We start from the raw sequence: 18,819 nt of genomic DNA, 5'->3' as shown, positions 1-18,819 counted from the left end.
GATTAGAAAAAGTCTATTCTGGCCATCTAGGCTCCCAGGTGGAGTATTTACATTACAAAGGGCGTAGACATCACTGGGGAGGCATTATCTGGGAAGCTCAGTGAATCCCAAGCAGAACCAATACAAAAACAACCACATCAAAGCACTTCATGGTCAAGCTGATGAAATGCAGAGGTAAAAATTTCGAAAGCACCGAGAGAAAAGACGCATTGTATTGAGGGAAGCAATGATAATAATTAAATGTGACTTGCCCTCTGAAATTATGGGAGCCAGATGCCATGGGATGGCATTTTTAAATGCTGAGAGAGAGAGAGAGAGAGAGAGAAAGAGAGAAAACCCTGTTAAGCTGAGTTTTATACTCAGTGAAAATATCCTAGAAGACAAAGGGCAAGTAAAGACATTTCAGACAGACAAAAGCTGCAATTGTGGTCATTAGACATGAAGTGTGAAAGGAAGTTTTTTGGGCTGAAAAGGAATAATGCAGATGAAAGTAGAAATAGAGGGGCGCCCGGGTGGCTCAGTCGGTTAAGTGTCTGCCTTTGGCTCAGGGTCATGATCCCAGGGTCCTGAGATCCAGCTCCACATGGGGCTCCCTGCTCAGCGCGGAGCCTGCTTCTCCCTCTCCCTGCGTGTGTGCTCACGCTCTCTCTCTAGCTCTCACTCTCCCTCAAATAAAAAACTAAAAAATAAAATCTCTTAAAATAAATAAATAAAAAAGAAAGTAGACATAGAGAGCACTGGGGAAGACAAACACATGGTGACTATACGGGGACACTTTCTCCTTAATTTATTTAGAAATCTTCGGACCATGTAAAGCAAGAGCAGTGAACGTGGAGGTTGGGGTTTATCACCTACGTAGAAATAAAATACCTAGCAATAGCCCAAAGGGCTGGAGAAGGGCCAGAGACTTGATCGACGCTGCAGAGCCCATACGTTATCAACGATAAGTTAAAGGGGCATGTCATAGTCTCTGGAGAAAACTGCCAGAATAAAAACAAAAAGCCAGTAGAGAAGATGAACTGGAATGCCAAACAGCATTTTCTGAAACCAAGAGAAGCAAGAAAGGAAGAACAGCAGGACATCGACCATGAGCCTTGGAAAGGAAGCCCATGACAAGATGGCAAGCTTGCCCACAACTGTATCAGCAATTATGTTAAATGTAAGCGCACTATACCCTCTGATTAAAAAGCAGAGATTTTTCCTGTTGGAGAAGGAAAATACTGCCCAGCCATACGCTGCTTCCAAGAGACAGACTCCAAATACCAAGACGCAGGTGGACGAGAAAAGAGCCAAGAGGGGGCCGTGTTGGTGAGAATCACAAGGCAGCCTCAGCCGCTGCATTAGTTTCATGCTGAGCAGACTTCCGGGGGCGGCACACTGCCAGAGACAGAGGGGGCATCTCATAACGATTGCACAAGGAATCGATTGCTTCACAACCAATTACTCTAAAATTTAGCATCTTAAAACACCTAACTTGGATCATCTCGCAGCTTCTGTAGGTCAGGAATTTGGGAGGGACTTCCGTGGGTAGCTCCGGTTCAGGGTCTGTCCCGTGGCTGCCGTCACGCCGGGGACCTGGTCTGTGGACCCCTGACGTCCTGGCTGGAACTGGGGCGTCTACTTCCAAGACGGCATGCTCACTTGGCCGCGGGCTCTGGCCCATTGTTGGCAGGAGGCCTTAGTTCCTGGCCACGTGGGCATCTTTGCAGCCTGGGTGACACGGCGGATGGCCTCCCTCAGCATGAGTGATCTGAGAGAGCCAGGAGAGAGCCACAGTGCCTCCCGTGACCTGGGTCCGCACCACACATCATCGTGTCTGCTTGAGCCCATTCACTCTTCCAAGGGATGAGCGGTGCCTCTCCCCAGGCAGGGAAGCGAGCCTCCAGGCTCAGATGTGCAGAGCAGAGAATCATCCCTGGACATATCTTAAGATCCTCACATGAGAAAGTGGCCCGTTCATCAGACCCACATAATAATCCCAAACGGGCGTGGGTCTAATGACATGACTTCAAAATATTGAAAGCAAAACCCGGTAGAAAGAAAAGGAAACATTCTGCGCTCACAGGTGGAGATCTCAGCACTCTTCCCTTAGTGACTGACATGACAGACATAAAACCGCTCAGTACAAATGTAGGAAAACTGAACATTATTTAGATAGCTGCATGCGACAAGGACACGCGGACAGTCCTCCCATGTGCACTTGGAATGCACGCCCTCGCAGCCGCCAGCCGGGCCATGCGCCCGTCTCAGGGAACCCAAGAGTACTGAAGGACAGTTTTCGGACCCGAGAGGAATTGTATTGGAAACTGACAACAAAACGAAGAGATCAATAGAAATTCCCTCAATGTTGAGAAGTCCAGTGACAGGTTTTTAATAGGAACTACAGAGAAAATGAGGAATGCCTTTGAATCTGCAGAAGGCGAACGCGGCAGGAAGCGGGTGGGGAAGCTCCTGAAGGGGAACCGTTGCTCTCGTGTACACTCCTAGAAGCAGGAAGGATCCAGAAGAAATGGTCGACGCTACTAACTCAGGACGCTAGAAGAAGCGGAGAGAATTAAAGCCCCGGGGAATGGAAGCAAAGACGTAATGAAGACAGCAGAAGCCCGCGGGTAGACCACAGATGAACGACAGCGAAAACCACCCAACGGAGAGCCGGTTCTCCTGAAGCGTGAAGGATAGCGATCAAACCTGCCAAGAGAGGTCGAGAGACAAACGCAGATTTCCCCCGGGAGGCACAAAAGAGACCGCGTGTGGGTATGACCCACGTACCGTGGGATGGTCCAGTTTTAGGCTGAACTCCTGCTGGCTGGAAGGGAAGCATTCCTTGAAAAATAAAACTCTCCGAAACCAAGGGAAAAAGGGAAAGGGAACCTGAATAGCTCTCTGCGGGTTGAAGCCATGGAAACTGTGTTTTAAACCCCGCTCGCGAGAAGTCGAGATCTGATGGCTCGCCGGGTGGGGTAATGCTGGCTTCAGCCACAAACTCAGAGGGAAGGGACTAGGAGGGGTAGCTCTGAGGCCCCGGCCTGGCAAGGACATGGTCCGGAAACCAAGTGAGAGAACGTCGCTCAGGAACTGAAATGCAGATGCCCTTATCACAATACTGGCAGATGGAGTCCCCTGAGACGTACAGCGCACAACACACTGTGTCAAGCGGGGCTCATCCAAGGAGTTCGAGGTCGGCCTGACGATGAATCGGTGTAATTCACCACGCCAACAGAGGAAGGAGAAAAGTAATAGCATTGTCTTCTACGCCAGGTTTATTCCGCCCTCCCTCCCTCCCTCCCCCCTCCCTCCCTCCCTCCCTCCCTCCTTCCTCCCTCCCTCCCTCCCTCCCTCCCTCCCTCCCTCTTTCCTTCCTCCCTCCCTCCCTCCCTTTCTTTATTTCTTAGAGAGGGTGAGGGGGTAGAGGTTGAGGAAGAGGGAGAGAGAGAATCCCAGGCAGGCACCACAGCCAATGCAGAGCCCAACGTGGGGCTTGATTTGACCACCCTGAGATCATGACCTGAGTCGAAATCAAGAATCGGTGCTTAACTCACGGAGCCACCCAGGCGTCCCAACGTTGTTGTCTTCACACATGACGAAAAGCATTTGATAAAATTCGATACCTGTACATAACTTACAGAAACCCAAACTCTCAGGAAACTAGGAATAGATGGGAATGAGATCAACATGACAAAGGAAATAAAAGGCCTGCCGATGATATTGTATTTAATGGTAAAATAATAAACATCATCCCTCTAAGATCGAGGTACGGTGAGGATGTCCGCGTCAACGATTTCTACTCAACGCGGCGTGGCAGGTGTCCACCAAAACGGGACGTAGAGAGACGATCTCCGTTTACAAATGGTGGGATCGCGTCCATAGGAAATGCTCAGTCATCTCAAAGAGACGACTGGAACCAGCCAGGACATTCAGCAATTTGGCGGGATGGCTGTTAGATCGTATAACAAGTCAGGATCAATATAAAAAACCAAGACACTGTCGGCGAACAGCTGGAAAATGAAATGCAGAGCTTATCCACATGGCATCTGGAAACCTCAGGTCCCTAGGAATGGGGTTTACAAAGCACGTACAGGAGACCACGATGGAAGAGAACTGCGCGCGGGCAAACCGTGCATGTTCATCGGAAGACTCCCCGTCGCTGAGATGCCCATTCTCTGTTCAACAGATTCAATGCAATCTCGGTGAAAGTTTCCACGGGCTTCTGAAGACCTCGTCAGGCGGATTCTAAAACGTATGCCGAAGTGCGGGTCCCCAGAAAGAAACCGAGCACTGTAGGGCTCGGACCACGCGACTTTAGGACATACGAGCTCGCCACGGTAACGGACATGGTGCTGTTGGCAGAAGGACAGGCCAGTAGATTGGGGAAACAGAGTCAGAGACAGACCCGCCCTGTATGATCAATGGATTTACACCGTGGTGCCGATGTGATTCAACGAGAGAAGGGAAATCTTTCCAAGTGGGCTGGAACTCCCGGATATCCGCTTGGGAAAACCAAACCAAACCAAATGAAGCCACGGAGCTTTGACCACCGTGTCAGACCAGCCACAGGTAATTTGAGATGAACCACAGGAAAGGCACTTGGGAGGAAGGCCGCTTGTGTGCCTGTGCCCACTTTCCCGGGGGTGTCCACTGTCCCCTGTCTGGTACACGCCCACTCCCATCCCGGGGCCCAGCAGCCAGCGGCCTCCCGTGGAGGTCCCTACCTTTCTCTTCTTCATAGCAGACCTCCCCCTCCTCACCGATGGCAGTCCTTTCCTCCTCATCCCACACTACCTTTGTGAGGCTCAGGCAGATACCCCCTCCTCCTGGAAGCCCGCCTGCTTTCTATGTGGGGATATGTGACCCTCCTCCATGCTTTGCTCACACTTGGGCAACCAGGGGATTTGTCATTCCTGGAGGATGACACTTGGGACACTTGGGAGAACAAAGGAGGACTCTAATGGCACAAGGGCAATGTGGCTGAACTGGGATGGTCCGGGGCAAACTAGGGTACCTCCCTAGCCCTCTGCACACGTAAGTGTACACCCTCGCTCACGTGCTGTCTTTGAACAGTGTTTATGACTGTCCCTTCTCCAGACCCCAAACTCTGTGGGGCCAGGGGCCACACCATGGCACATCCATGTCTTGGGCTCCTGTCCAATGCCCAGCTCGGAGTTGGCTCTAATGATGTCTATTGGCTGGAAGGGGAGGGTGTGGCTAAGGGGGGCCAGGGGCCGGGGTGGCTGGACTCTGCAGGGCGCAGCCCGGGCTCTCTGTAACCCACACCCAGCTCAGGGTTCAGGTCAGTGGTCATGACTTAGGCTGCCTGGGAAAGTTCTAGAACCTGGGATCGGCCGGGTCCGAGTCCATTCAGCTGTACCTGGCTTCATCCATATCACTGATTCTTTGACTGTGTCACGCACCCTTCTACCTGGCTGTCATTCAACAAATGCTCCTTGAGCCCCTCCTCCTGTCTGTCTGAGCCGCCAGCTCAAGGGAGGCAGCAGTGGATAAAGTCACCTGTTCCCTGCCCCCTGGAGCTCACCTTCTAGTGAGCTGCGGACAAGGACAGGGGACCCACTGAGGACGAAGGACAGAGGTACTGAGGTGGAGGTGGGGGCTCCTGTGGACCGGGTGGTCACCTCGAGAGCTCAGCCAACGCAGGGGCACACCTGAGACCATGTGCCCGCTGACGGCTGGGCGAGACACGTCAAGAGCATGGTGGGGTGCCCAGGTTAGGGCTGGCTGCGGACATCTGGAGCTCTGCTGGGTATGGGAGGTGATGCTGTTGGCCCTGAAGGTCAGGAGAGGCAGATGGTACCTGGGATGGCCTCTCCCAAGGACAAGCTGCCTTGCCTTTGTTGCTCTGAATCAGATCTGGAAGGAGACATTGCCCCGCCCCCTATGCGGACCGGGCCTCTGGGCTTTCAGGAGACTTGCTGGAGGTCACCCAGCTAGAGAGGTGCCGCAGGATGGGAGCCCAGCACAGTGACAGCCCCGTCCCTCCAGGACCGAGGACACTCACTGGCTTGTTTGTGCTCAGGTGGGTGTCCCCACAATGCAGCAGCAGGTTCCTGGCCAGAAGCCCCTGCCCTCCTCATCCGTCTAGACGGGGCTGTTTATCACGAGCCCTAGACACTGCTAGCGGCCTGTCTCCTCCTGTCCCCACCTGTTCCTGCCAGCAGACAGATGGAGGGCCCCACAGGGTGCTCACCGCTATTTTCTAGGGCTGGGAGGATGGGACTGATCCTGGGGCACCCCAGCTCTGAAAATGCTCCCCTAACCCTCATCCCATTCCTAGGCCTTCCAAGAAGGAGGCCACACCCCTCTTTGCAGTCTGGCAAGAAACGTCACAAGAATGGGCAGCCCCTCGCACCCCACAGCATCCCACCCCCAAAGCAGCCTCCCTGACCTCTCAGGGCTCAGGGCCCTTCCCCTACACTCCCAGAGCCTCAGGACGGCCTTTAGACTGGACGAAAACAACGGCGAAGAAGTGTAGGTAAAATCAAACGTCCTTACAACCTGCAGCCCACTGACAAGTGCGGGAGACAGGCAGAGCCACCTTCCTCGGAACCCCAGCCCCAGCTGCTAATGCTACTGGCAAAAGTCATCCTAGCCTGACAATAGCCCTCCGGGATCTGGGGGTCTTCTTTAACATATGAAGATGCTTTGGGAATCATCCTTTATTCTGCCCCTCCCAACCTGAAAGTACAAGATCACCAGCCCTCCCAACCCCAGGGCCCCTCCTCCTGCCCACGGGTCCAGTTCCTGTGCTTTAAATAAAACCTTTTTTGCACCGAAATAGGCTCAAGAATTCGTTCTTGGCGTTTGCTCCTGGCCGCACATCCATCAGACTGAGTTCTCCCCGCCATCTCCTGGCGTGCGAGGCCTGGGGAAACCCGGCGGGCCGGGCGTGAGGGGCTTGGTGTGGCCGGAGCGGGTCCTGTGCAGCACCCCACACCCCGGGCACGGAAAACATGCAGAAGCAGGTGACTCCGGGTTGTGGGTGGTGACACCTCCTTCTCTCCGCTTCTTAACGTGGCCTGACCTTCCCGCAGGCAGCTGCGGGGCGCTTCCCGGGAGACGCACAGACCACTTTCTCGAACAAACCTCCTGGGCTTGGAAAAGGCTTCGTTGTGACAGGTACAGAGTTGGGGTGGGGGCAGTGTCCTCCTTTTGGTTACAGCCCACGTTTCTGCGGGTCCCTACTGGGGACATAGAGCCTAAGGGCTGGCACCCAGTGCGCCTCCCTCTGACTCCGGAGTTTCAGTATCTCCCGCGGGGCTTGAATGCTGGACTGTGGCCGTGAGCTACCTTTTTTCAATCGTCCGAAAATCCACAAAGTGATTTGCACTTTGAAAGCTAGAAAGCTTGGCTGCATGCCCACCCCCCCCACTCCGTCCGCCCTTGTCCCTGTCCCTCCCTCCCCTTCCTGTCCTTCCCAGTCCCTCCCTGTCTCTCTCTCTCTCTCTCTCACTTCCTTCACGAGGAAAGCGCCAGGGCAAGCCGCGCAGGGGAGGGTCTGCAAGGAGCGGGCAGGGATGGGGCGATGCGAGGAAGAGCACAGGACTCGGGGGAGGTGCGGAGGATGAGGGTGGGGGTCGCGGGCCACAGCAGCCTGCGCGCTGCCGGGTGCCCGGGACGCTCGCCCGGGGGCGGGGCCGGGAGGGTAGCCCCGCCCCCCGCGGCTGTGCCCGCCCCCTGCAGCGAGCCCCGCCCCCCGCGGCTGTGCCCGCCCCCTGCAGCGAGCCCCGCCCCCCGCGGCTGTGCCCGCCCCCTGCAGCGAGCCCCCCCCCCCGCCACCGCCCCGCGCGCCGCACTTGGTGAGGACGCAGGGCTGTTTGGCGGCCGGCGAGGAACTGCTAGGGTGCCGGAGCGCGGCCGCCGGAGTTGGGGGGGCGGGGGCGCGGCCGCCGGGGGCGGGGTGCGGGGGCGCGGCCGGGTTCCACGCCGCTCTCGCGGAGGAAGAGTCAAGCGCGTGGGCACCGCCATCCCGTGCGCTCCCGTCCGTCCAGCCCCCCTCGTGGGCCTTGGGGCCACCTGTCAGCCCTGCTTTTCCAGGTGCGCCTCGGTGCCTGCGGCCTGAGCTGGGGCAGGGTGGGAAGGAGGCCGGAGTGGGGGGGGAGCGGGGCGGGGGGCTCTGCCTGGGGATGCGCTGCTCCGCGCCCCTGGGTCCTTCCCCACCCCCGGGCTCCTGGACCTCCTCAGGCTCCGGGGGCTGCAGGGGTCAAGACCACCGCCCTGGCCCTGTCCTCAGCCTGGGGTCCCCTGGGCCGGTGAGCCGGGGTGCCACGCGGTCCCCGGGGAAGGGTCCATCCTGGCTGGCAGCTAGCTACAGGAGGCCCATGGGCAGGGACAGCCCCCCGGCCTCCAGCGGGGCCTGCTCCCCCAGGGCCCGCCGGAGCACGGCCCGCAGCGGCTGCGGGGGGCCTGGCTGGCGGCCGGCCATGAAGTGGAAGAGCGGCTTGGCGCTGCCGTGGACGCAGGCCAGCAGCGTGGCCAGCGGGAGGAAGAGCGGCAGCAGGAAGCCGAGCAGCGGCCGCAGACTCCAGCAGAAGACCAGGGGCAGGCCGCAGAGCAGGAGCAGGAGCGCAGAGCCCACCGTGACCCCAAAGAACTGGGGCCGCGGGCGCTGGGAGCAGCAGCCCCCCCAGACGAAGAGCACCAGGCCGGCCCCGCAGGCCCCGCACACCAGGGACAGCAGCCACGTGACGCTGGCCGCGTGGTACCGCAGGCAGGTCCCCGGGCGCGCGCGGCCCCCCAGCAGGCCGCAGGCGTGGGCTGGCAGCAGCACGGCGGGCGGCGTCAGGGCCCAGATGAGGCCGCAGACCACGGCGGAGGTGTGCCTGGGCCGGCGGCCCCGGTAGCAGGCCGGGAAGAGGTGGGAGAGGCAGCGCTCGGCGCTGAAGGCCGCCAGCAGCCAGAGGCCCGCGGAGAAGCCCAGGAAGGGGACCACAAAGTAGAGGCTGTCCTGGGCGCCCAGGGCGGCCTGCGCAGCGGAGAGGCCCACCTGGCAGCCAAGGAAGAGGAAGTCGGCCGCTGCCAGGTGGAGCAGGTACAGGGACAAGGGGCCCTTCTTGATGTGCAGGCCCAGGTGCCAGAGGACCAGCCCGTTGCCCAGCAGGCCTGCGAGGCCCACGGCCAGGGTGAGGTAGAAGAGCACATTGTTGACGGTTCTCCAGAGCCCGAACATCCCGGCTGGCTCCACGGCGGGCGGCCCTGGGGGGAAGGGGCAGACAGCGCTGCTGGCAGTGGGCCCTGCGTACGGGGCGGAGCATGGCCCCAGGTCGTGGTGTTCCGGCACCGGGGTGGGGGGGGGGCCCTCCCCGGCCAGGCCTGACACTTCGGTCCTCAGACTGCGTGGCAAGCTGTGCCTAGTGTGGGGTATGGGGGGGCGCTGACCAGTGGGTGCGGGCCCTGCCCTCCTCCTGGCGAGGGGGTGCTCCACGGAAGGCACCTAAGATTTCCAGGGCCCTGCACAGTGGCAGAGGTCCGCAGGCACAGGGACCCCCGTGAGGCTCTGCCATGCAGGGGCTTCCTGCCTCCTCCATCGGGACCTGGCTTCCCACCAGGAGGGCCTGGACCCCACTCCTGCTAAGTCCCCCACCCCAGAGGCTCTGAGGCCCAAGGACACTGTCCTGCGCTGGCGAGAGGGGAAGGAAGATGCTGTGGTGGGAGCAGCAGGTGGCTGGGAGGGTGTGAGAGGGCTGCGGAGACCCCAGCCTCACCCGGGCAGAGGTTAAACCCCCCAGCACTCCTGCTGTAGGGACGTTGGGGACGGGCTGCTCTGACTGCAGCGATGGGTTCCAGAGCCCTGGGTCCTCTGGGGAGAAGCTAATGGGAGTGCTTGCCACCAGCAGCCGACAGTTCTGTCCCCGTCCAGGCTGTGCCCTGCTTGGGACAGTCTCCAGGGGAGGGAGACTGGGTCCCAGGGACGTCTACTGGGGCAGCTGAGGGTCTCTCGAAACCTGTCCCTTTCCTATACCCCTCCTCCCAGACCCACAGTGGGCCTTGTTCTCAGCCCAGAGATGCCAACTCAGAGGCTGGCAAGACCCTGGCTCCAGGTTAGGGGGTGTGGGGTGCAGAGAGCAATGGGGGAGGACAGAGACAGCGGTGGGGGACAGAGACCAGGTAAAACTGAAAGAGTCAGAGATGAAGAGGGAAACAGATGGTGGACAGAGAGAGACAGGGCTCACCTGACACCCTTTGGCTTCCCCCCACACACCTTTGCTGGGCTATGTCCTGCTGGGGTACCCTGACCCCCTCCCCACTTACCCAGGTCCTATCTACCCTAAGGACCTGCTCTCTCCTCTTGGCTCCCCTTCCTCTGCCTGCTCTGAGCACCCCAGCCTGGCACCCCAAGCATCCTTCTCTTGGTTGCCCTTGTCCCCCATGGAGTCTCGCCTTTGTCCCCTTGAGCCTTGTCCCATATCAGGGCACATGGCGGCTCATTCTCAGGTCCAGCGAGCTGGGTCGGCCTTTGGTGTCCTGGGTGACTGTGCTGGCCCTTTCCTTTCTGGGCTGTGCTGTCCCCAGTGTATGTCAAGAGGGCTGAGTGGACTCTGGGCTTGGAGGCCAGCGGTGGGGAGGCCAGGCTGTGCCAGGGAGGGGGACGTGCTGGAACGGCTCAGTGTCCGGACTCTCAGAACAGGTACACCTGCCCGTTGACCCAAAAGGGGACCCAGAGCACCAGCTACCTCTGTCTGCTTCCCCAGACCCGTGTCCCCATGTCGGTCCCCCAGCGTCCTCGGAGGACTGTCTCCTCACCTGGGCAGAGCAGGTGCTTGGCTGGAGGGGCACGGAGGCTTCTCACCTGCTGTTGGGAGCCTCTCTGAGATCTGCTGGAGCCGCTGCACTCACCACCCGCCCTAAATCCTCTCGTGTCCTCTGGGGCCTAGAGGGCTGGACCGAAGGCGTCTGGGCCAGTTCCCTGGAAATGGGAGGGGTGTGCTGCCTGTTCACAGGGATGAGCTCAGAGATGTCCAGGCAGTGTGGGCTGGCCCGAGCCTTCCTCCTCAGCCCATCCTGGATGCCAGTGCCCCCGACGCCCGCCCGATGCCTGAAGGGGAGGAAGCGGCAGGCTGCAGACCCCATGTCCAGTCAGGCCGGCCACGCCTTCTGGGTGGTTCCATGGTGCTTCCTCCCGAGGCCCTTTGGTTTGTGGCAGAGATGCATGGGAGGCAGGAGCGTGGGCATGTCCTGGCCCTTGAAAGAAGGACCTGCCACCCCTGTGCCTCAGTTTCCCCCTTCTTGGACTGGCCCTTGGTGTAGAGCTCAGCACCTGGCTTGGGGCTGGGTCTCATGAGGGGTCACTGGCGGGCATTGCTGCAGGTGGTCCACAGAGGTTGGTTCCCCTTCCCAAGGACCCCCCTTCCCACCATATGCGGGCCGCAGACCCTGGGGGCCAGCCGTCAGCAGATGTTTTGGGGTTAAAAGACTTTCCCAAGTTGTGTTCTGCAGAGCCGTAGAGCCTGAGACGTTCCCCACGAGGAATTTCCTCTTCCACCGACTGTGTTCTGTCTGTGGCTGCTGGGGACTCCCGAGCTCGCCCGCTCCGTGTCAGAAACAGTGCTGGAAAGATGCTGTGTCCCCGTGGTTCCCAGGGGCCTCGGGCTCATTCCCCTAACACAGGGGGCCAGCCCGAGCCCAGACGAAGGTTGCTGACTCCCCAGCTCCCGGCCTTCCTGTGCTTTGCCTAAAAACGCGAACCACGTGTGCAGCCTGCAGGCCAGGTGGCCTGTGTCCTCTGCGCGACGCACCCCTACCTGCCCTGCCTGCTCCCCCTGCAACATGCTGGAGCCTCAGGACCTTCCTCAGCGCCTCCAGACACTCCCCTCGCTCTGACCCTCCCAGCTTTCCGGGGCAGCTGTCCCCAGCACGCCTCCATTGCCCCCATGCTGACTATCCCATCCCTATCCTGTGGGGAGGTCCTACCTGGCGTTTTCTGTCCCCCGCCATGAGTGGAGCCTCACACCTGCCAGGCTCTCCATTGGTGGCAGTAAGAACAGTGGCGTGACGCCTGCAGCGGGCTGCACGGGGCCCTGGGAGACCGTCCGTGGCAAGTCTGCAAGCTGGGAGGGCGGCCTTATGGGGGAAAAGGGTCTGTCAGAAGTGAGGGAAGGGTTTGAGAGGAGGGCGTCCTGGATTACCTGGGCGGACCCTAACCCAGGGACAGGTGTCCTTAGAAGCGAGAGGACACACACAGGGAAAGAAAAAGCCACAAGACCACGGAGGCAGAGGCTGTTGGGGGAGGGTGGAGGGTAGCGTGGCCACAGCCCAGGGATGCTTGGAGCCCCAGGAGCTAGAAGAGGCAGGAAGGCCCATCCCTGGAACCCTGGAGGGAGCACGGCCCGGGAACACCGGCATTCAGACTTGCAGCTTCCAGACTGGGAGAGCGTCCCTTCTGTTGCAGGAAGCTGTTGTGGCCCTCCGTCGTGCCCCTCTGTCGTGGTCCTGCGTCGTGGCTGCCCCAGGACAGGGAGGGGAGGCCGCTCTGCTGTCCGCGCTCTCCGTGGGGCATCCCACTTACTCCTGCGGCCACCCCCAACACGTCTGGTCCCCTGACCTGCGGACGGGCTCCCCGAGGCCAGGAAGTGTGGCTTACCTGTCTGGGGGCAGTGTGGACCTCGTGGGGGCGGCGGCCAGGCCAACTGCGTTGCGTGCCTCTCCCCGCCAGAGCACACACGGCGCTCGGTTCCGAAAGGCTCCGCGTTCTCAGGCCCTCGGAGGCTGGGCCGAAGCCAGAAACGCCACGTGCTGTATGTTTAGCTGCGTCTTTCCTGAGCTGCTTTCGCAGCTGGTGCCTGACTGTGCCACGCGGGGCTCCGTGGGGTAAAGTGGCCAGAAGGCGACTGTTCTTGACATTCGCCATGGGCAGCTTCACCCGGTTCAATCCCAGCCCAGCTCTGGGGCGGCAGGAGGCCAGCGTGCCTCTGTCCCTCGGGTCCCAAGTCTGCAGGTGAGGGGGACGTCACAGGTTAGGGACATGTCGTGGAGGAGTCAGTGGACATGTCAGTGAGGAGCCCACGTCGGGAGAAACAGAGGGACTGGCAACGGGTGGGGGGTGTGGGGTGAACCTGTCTCACACGGTTTCCACAGCCAACATCCCATCTGAGCCTCTGGGCAAAACCAGCACCTCTGAGAGCCAGAGTGGGGAGCCGAGATTGCCCAGACCCCCCAGGGGCAGGTGGGGACAGAGGGAGGGGCCCCCACTCCCTGGCAGCGGGGCCGCCTAGCACCACACCCAAGCCACTGGCCAGCCCACGTCTGCATGTGGGCACTGAGGCCAGCGCATCGGGGATGATCGTCAGAAGAGGGGTAGGCTACTGGAGACCACTGCTGGGGAGTGGCCGGCTGCTCAGCAGGCCGAGGCAGGAGGACGTTGGGCAGGAGCCCTTCCTGTGGTTTTAGTCGGACTTGGCCAGGCCAGGCAAGTGGGCTGAGGATGGGCCCATCCGAGTAAGTCAGGGGCTGTCCCTGCTGTCTGAGACCAGCCGGCTTGACCAGGGCGGGAGATAGCGGGCTACTGGGCCACTGGGCTGGTTTGCATTTGAAGAGCAAGTTCCCAGGCAATGGTTCCTGTGCCCGGGAGGGATGGTCCCTGCAGGATCACCGAGGCCCCAGAAGCCAGAGCTTCCGAAATATGGAGAATGAAGGCAGAAGGGACACAGGTCAGAGGCTCTGTTCTTCCTGTCCTGGGCTCGTGGGTGGGACAGCCTGCTGGGCTGGGAGCGCCCCCCGACCCCTCCCGGGAACCGGACCCCCAGGTCAGCCCTCGGCTCTGCTGCCTCCAGCATGGATCCTGGTCTGGGGTGTTTGTTCCTAAACCTCAGCTTTCCATGGCTTCCTCGTGAGGTCGGCACACTGTCACGCGTGTTTCACATCTGATCCTGTGCCTGGCACGAAGACTGACACGTGGTGGCCGGGACTTTTGTCGTGGCTCTCATACTTGTTGGGAGGGTCTTCTTTAAAAACACCCCTTTGTGATAAGAACCAAGCTCAGCCCCTATCATGGCCACACGGAGCAGGTCGGGGGAGGTGGCGGAGTGGGTCGGGGGGCCCCAGAGCCCCGAGAACCAGCCCCAGTCCGCTGGCCCATCCCAGATGCCCGTGGAGGGGTGGGTGGGAGCGGGTTTGGGAGAGGAAGGAGTGGGGGCCTCTGGAAGAACGGTGCATTTTCCTGAAGAACAGATACAAGTCCAGTGGACTGTTTGGGGTTGAATATTTTTGCTGTTTCCCCCTTCTGAGATAATTAAATAGCTGAGCCGTGAGCCGGCCTCACGTGACCAGGGCACGCCCCTGAGGGACAGTAACTGTCACACTTGCATCCAAGTTGGGGCGGGATGGGGATGGCGGGCGGCTCCCCGGGCCCCTGGCTGACAGGCTGTCCTGTGCCCTGAAATATGCGGGTGTGGGGCCAGCAGCCCTCCCCACTGGCCCTGGAGAGGGGAGCAGGGTCCCACACCCTTCCTGGGAACCACTGGCTGCCTGACCAATCGGGGACCAGGGACGTGCTGTTCCCGGGAACACTGTCCTGGCCAGCACAGCTCCGGGGGCTCCTGGGGTCCTGGCGGTGGGGGCTCGGGGCACTGACTCTGGGCCTGGGGCCTGGCCTCCTTGGACCCTGAGCTGCCTCGCCTCCTGGCCTCTGTCAGGACACTGGCTGAGGTCGGAGAAGATGCAGGCAGGGCAGGGGGGTGAGGAATGGAGACTGTCCTTGCCTGGTGGAGTCCGGAAGGTCTGCTCCCTGCTTGGCCAGTGGCTCCAGCTGGAAGGACGGCCCCCCCATGTCGGTGTCCTGAGGTCTTTGAACCCCAGGGCAGGGCTAGCCGGCAGATCCCGGCCAGCCTGGAGAGCGCCTCACGCCTGGCTGGACCATCTGGTCACACACCTGCTGTTACATGCATGACCCGGGGGTGGGGTTGGGCCCAGTGTCCATAGAGACCCCAGAGCACGCAGTTCTGTGGTTGCTCGGGGAGGTACCCCTGCTCACGGGCCTGATGAGGAGGAATTTAGCCCCTTCCCCAAGCCCCTGGACCCTGGGCGTGGGCTCTCTCGGAAGGGCTGAGCACAGAGGGTCACTGACCTGGGTCTTCCCAGAGAAGGCAACGGGCTGTGGGGGCAGGAGGGGCTCGGGGCAGCCAGCGTGGGGCTGAGGGGTCACTTTGGGATCTGTCCCTCTCTTGCTGGGCTCGAGCGTCAGTAACTGAGCCGCTCTGGACGGCCCAGGGTCTCACATACAAGACGGGAGCACTTTTCCCGCGCGAGGCGAGGGTCCCCTGGGGTAACACGCCCATGAGGGATCATCGGTGCTTCTCCTCCGTGGCTCTCCCTTGCCTGCGGGAAGTTTACACCCTTTGGCCGAAAGCAGAATTGGAGGCCGCTTCCTCTTCTGGGTCCTGTTTCCCCAAACTGAGGGAGGTTGATGCCCACTCTGGAGGCGGAGCTGAGGACACTCAGTAGGTCCAGCTCCGGGAGGTGGGAGGCCCCAAGCCGCTGGGGGCTCCGTCTGCTCTGGGAGAAACCGGCCAGCCCGGGGCCTTCCAGCCTCCCGGACCCCTAGACCCAGCCCTGCCCGCGACGCCTGGGAGTGGGGGCAAGGCACCCTGCCGGCGGGATGTGGCCCCAGCCCCACCCGTGTGGGTCATGCCCAGGTTGGCCGCACCTCTGATTCCAGAGCCCATTCAGCCTGGCAGGCGTCTGGGCCCTCACCCTGACTGGACAGGGTGGGACAGGCCCAAACCCGGCTAAGGCCCAGTGTCCCTCCAGCTCCGAGGCCCAGGGGCCTGAAGTCAGAATGACCCTCACTTAGAGAAGGAGAAACCGGACCCTCTCAGGTGACTCCATCCATGGGTCATGACTCGCGTCCTGGGTGTGGAGTCCTGGGGACATCGTAAAGCTGGTTTGGGAGGTGCTGGACCCAATTCAGAGCATCAGCACGTTCAGGTCTCGGGGTGCTGTCCGTCTGCAGCCTGGGCTTCAGGCCAAGGGGGGCTGCCCTGGGTATGAGGCCAGGACCATAAGGGTCCCCCTCAGTGGGCTCTCCACATACCCAGGGCCCTTCGTCATTGACTCTGTGGGGAGGGGTCCACATTGCCCTGGCCTGGGAAAGTGTGTGTGTGTGTGTGTGTGTGTGTGTGTGTGTATGGGGGTGTGTATGGGGGTGGGAGGTCGGCCCCAAGGCACAAGTGCAGCTGTAGGGGCAGATCTGTCACGGAATCGAGTCTCACAGTCTTGAACATTGGACCGATTATAACGACCGCCCTGGGGCCTTCTGGAGGTTCCTCTCTGAGCCCCAAATTCTGCCCTGATGTTTCGTCCTCTACAAAGAAACAATAAACAGGCAAGACTGCCAGCATGTGTACTGGGGGTGGGGCACCCCGTTTTAGATGGACGTACCTCCTTGCTCTGTGATGTAACCAGCGGGTTCGCAACATCCGTATTTCCTGCTTTAACTCCCAGTGGCAGCATAATTGGCCGATAAAGGGAAGGCTACCAGCCACGTGCCCGGGGTCTGTGGGGTCAAGCTTTGGGCAGAATCTCTTGGGGTCTGTGGGTGGAGATAAGAGTGGGCACCCAGGTGGTCACTGGCCCTCTTGCAGAGGCGACTGTGGGGTTACCCTGTGACTCCCGGACCCTGAGTCCTCCCCGTGAGCCAGTTTGGATCTCCCGGCCAGCAGGGTCCACCGGGGGCTGGGCTCAAAGCCCCAGCGGGAGTCGAGGGCCCTTCACTGTACCCCTCAGTCCATGAGGCCCCGGGAAGGCAGGACTTAGGGGCAGGTGGTGGGGCTGGGATTTGGGTATGTGAGGCTGAAACTGCATCTGAACAGCAGCCTGGAGCTCCGCGCGGCCCCGCCTGTGCCATCCGACTGGGAAGAGACCTGAGACAGAGACAGTGACATATGTCCTCCCACTCAGGAAAGCCCAGCTGGGGCTCCAGCACTCAGGCCTGAAGAGAGCTGCACGTGAGTTTTGGGAGCTCCTAAGTCCACTGACCTAGACCCCCACCCCAGCCGTGCGTGTTCCAGAAGTCATCCCCAGGACCCACGGGGAAGCTCCCAGCCCCAAAGTGGCAGGTGGGGTCTCTCCATCCCTGTGGTCCCCACACAGGGCTCAGCTCCTCTCCTGGGGACCTCGTGGTGCTGAGAGGCTCCGCAGAGGGGCAGGACGGCAGCAAAGCTGCCAGCCACACTGTGTCTGGTGAGGCAGAGGTGGGGTTCTTCAACACCTGGTGAGCCGTTCCTGATGAGAAACTCTCCTGGTGAAAATAACGCAGGTCCTCGCTTCCCGCTTGCTTTCTTGCTGGCACTGAATATGGCCCCCGGGAGGTCCCAGGACAAAGGGGGCCATACTACCCCTGCACAGACCCTGAGAAAGTGGGGGAGGAGGGAACATTTCAGCTCATTTTAGGAGGCAGGCACGGCCTCCTCCACACAAAGACCTCACGGAGGATAAAGACCAGCGTCCTTCATGAGCAAGGGCTCGAAGTGCCCCTTATGATGTGGGGCAGAATCTCAGCCCTTTGAGTCGATCTTTGAAATCCGGGCTGGCCTGACGTTCGCAAACCATCAGTGCAATTCACCAGATCAGCAGAATCAAGGAGAAAGAATCATGCAATCATTTCAGCAGATGCAGAAAAGGAATTTGAACAACTCAATACCCATTTGTAACATCCTTCAGAAAACCAGGAGCCAGGGGGACCCTCCTCCGCTTGCTTCCGTGAAGCAGCTACAGAGGACGGTGGGAGTCCGGCCGCCTTCTCTCTCACGCGGGGAAGGACTCGGCGTGATCACAGCTTCCATCGTGGACGTGCACCAGAGCTATACTTCTGTAAACGCTTCGATTTTTAACAAAACTGCTGAAACCCCTCCAAAGCGGCTGCTCCATTTATATCCCCACCCACTGCCCACGGTGGGCGGTCTCAGGGTTCCTAGGTCAAGAGCACCCTTGCCTGTCCCTCCAATAAAGTGTGGCTTCTGGTCCTTTCTTTTCTTGTTGGAAGCGGGTACGGGAGGCTTGTCCATGAGGGGAGAGGTTTGTAAGCCCTTTGACTTTCTGATTCTCTTTTGTCTTTCTTCCTTTTCTTCCCTATGTTGTCTTCAGCAAATACTCCTTTCTCTCCTCAAGGCTTTCCAAAGCTTCCGAGACCTCTTCCGCCGGGTTCCGAGCACAATCTGGAAGACCTTTGGCCACTGCTCAGTATGCTTTCTCCTGGCATTTTCACACATGTGGTGGCCTCCTGTGATAACGTCGTTATTCTGCATTCTGTCTGCCTTTCTCTCTCTCTCTCTTTAAAAGATTTTATTTATTTATCTGAGAGAGAATGAGAGAGAGAGAGAGAGCATGAGAGGGGGAGGGTCAGAGGGAGAAGCAGACTCCCCACGAAGCAGGGAGCCTGATGCAGGACCCGATCTGGGACTCCAGGATCCTGACCTGAGCCGAAGGCAGTTGCTCAACCAACTGAGTTACTCAGGCTCCCATCTGCGTTCTGTCTCTTTTAGTGGAGAATTCAAGTCACTTATTTAATTCTTTGATTTTTTTGTACTGACCGGACTATTGAAAACTACAGATGTCCCTCTTGGTACTGCTTTAGGAATATTCTATAGGTTCTCACATGCAATGCCTTCTCGATCGTTTTTTAGAAATTCTGAAATTTTGGTTTTTATTTTCCCTTTTTTAAAAAAATGTTTTTTATTTTATTTTGTTATTTTGTTTTAGAGAGGGAGAGAGAGCGTGAGTACTCCCGAGCAGAGGGGAAGGGGCAGAGGGAGAGGGAGAGAGAGAATCTCAAGCAGACCACAGCACCCCCCAACCTAGTGTGGAGCCCCACCAGGG

At 59.6% G+C, this 18,819-nt stretch overlaps 1 protein-coding gene across 1 annotated transcript; it reads right to left on the bottom strand.

Annotated features, from left to right (window-relative positions):
* Positions 1–8,317: 8,317 nt before the first annotated feature.
* On the bottom strand, positions 8,318–10,807 carry MRGPRG (MAS related GPR family member G). Its single transcript, XM_032879085.1, has 2 exons — positions 10,753–10,807; positions 8,318–9,204 (listed from the first exon to the last, which is right to left on the bottom strand). The coding sequence occupies exon 2, from the start codon at positions 9,176–9,178 to the stop codon at positions 8,318–8,320; it is 861 nt and encodes a 286-aa protein (XP_032734976.1). The 5' UTR covers positions 9,179–9,204; positions 10,753–10,807.
* Positions 10,808–18,819: the final 8,012 nt, after the last annotated feature.

Source organism: Lontra canadensis, unplaced genomic scaffold, assembly GCF_010015895.1.
Source record: "Lontra canadensis isolate GAN:19392208 unplaced genomic scaffold, GSC_riverotter_1.0 scaffold66, whole genome shotgun sequence".
Taxonomy (NCBI): Eukaryota; Metazoa; Chordata; class Mammalia; order Carnivora; family Mustelidae; genus Lontra; species Lontra canadensis.
The sequence above is the reverse complement of the archived record's forward strand: the minus strand, read 5'-3'. Positions and strand labels throughout refer to the sequence as shown.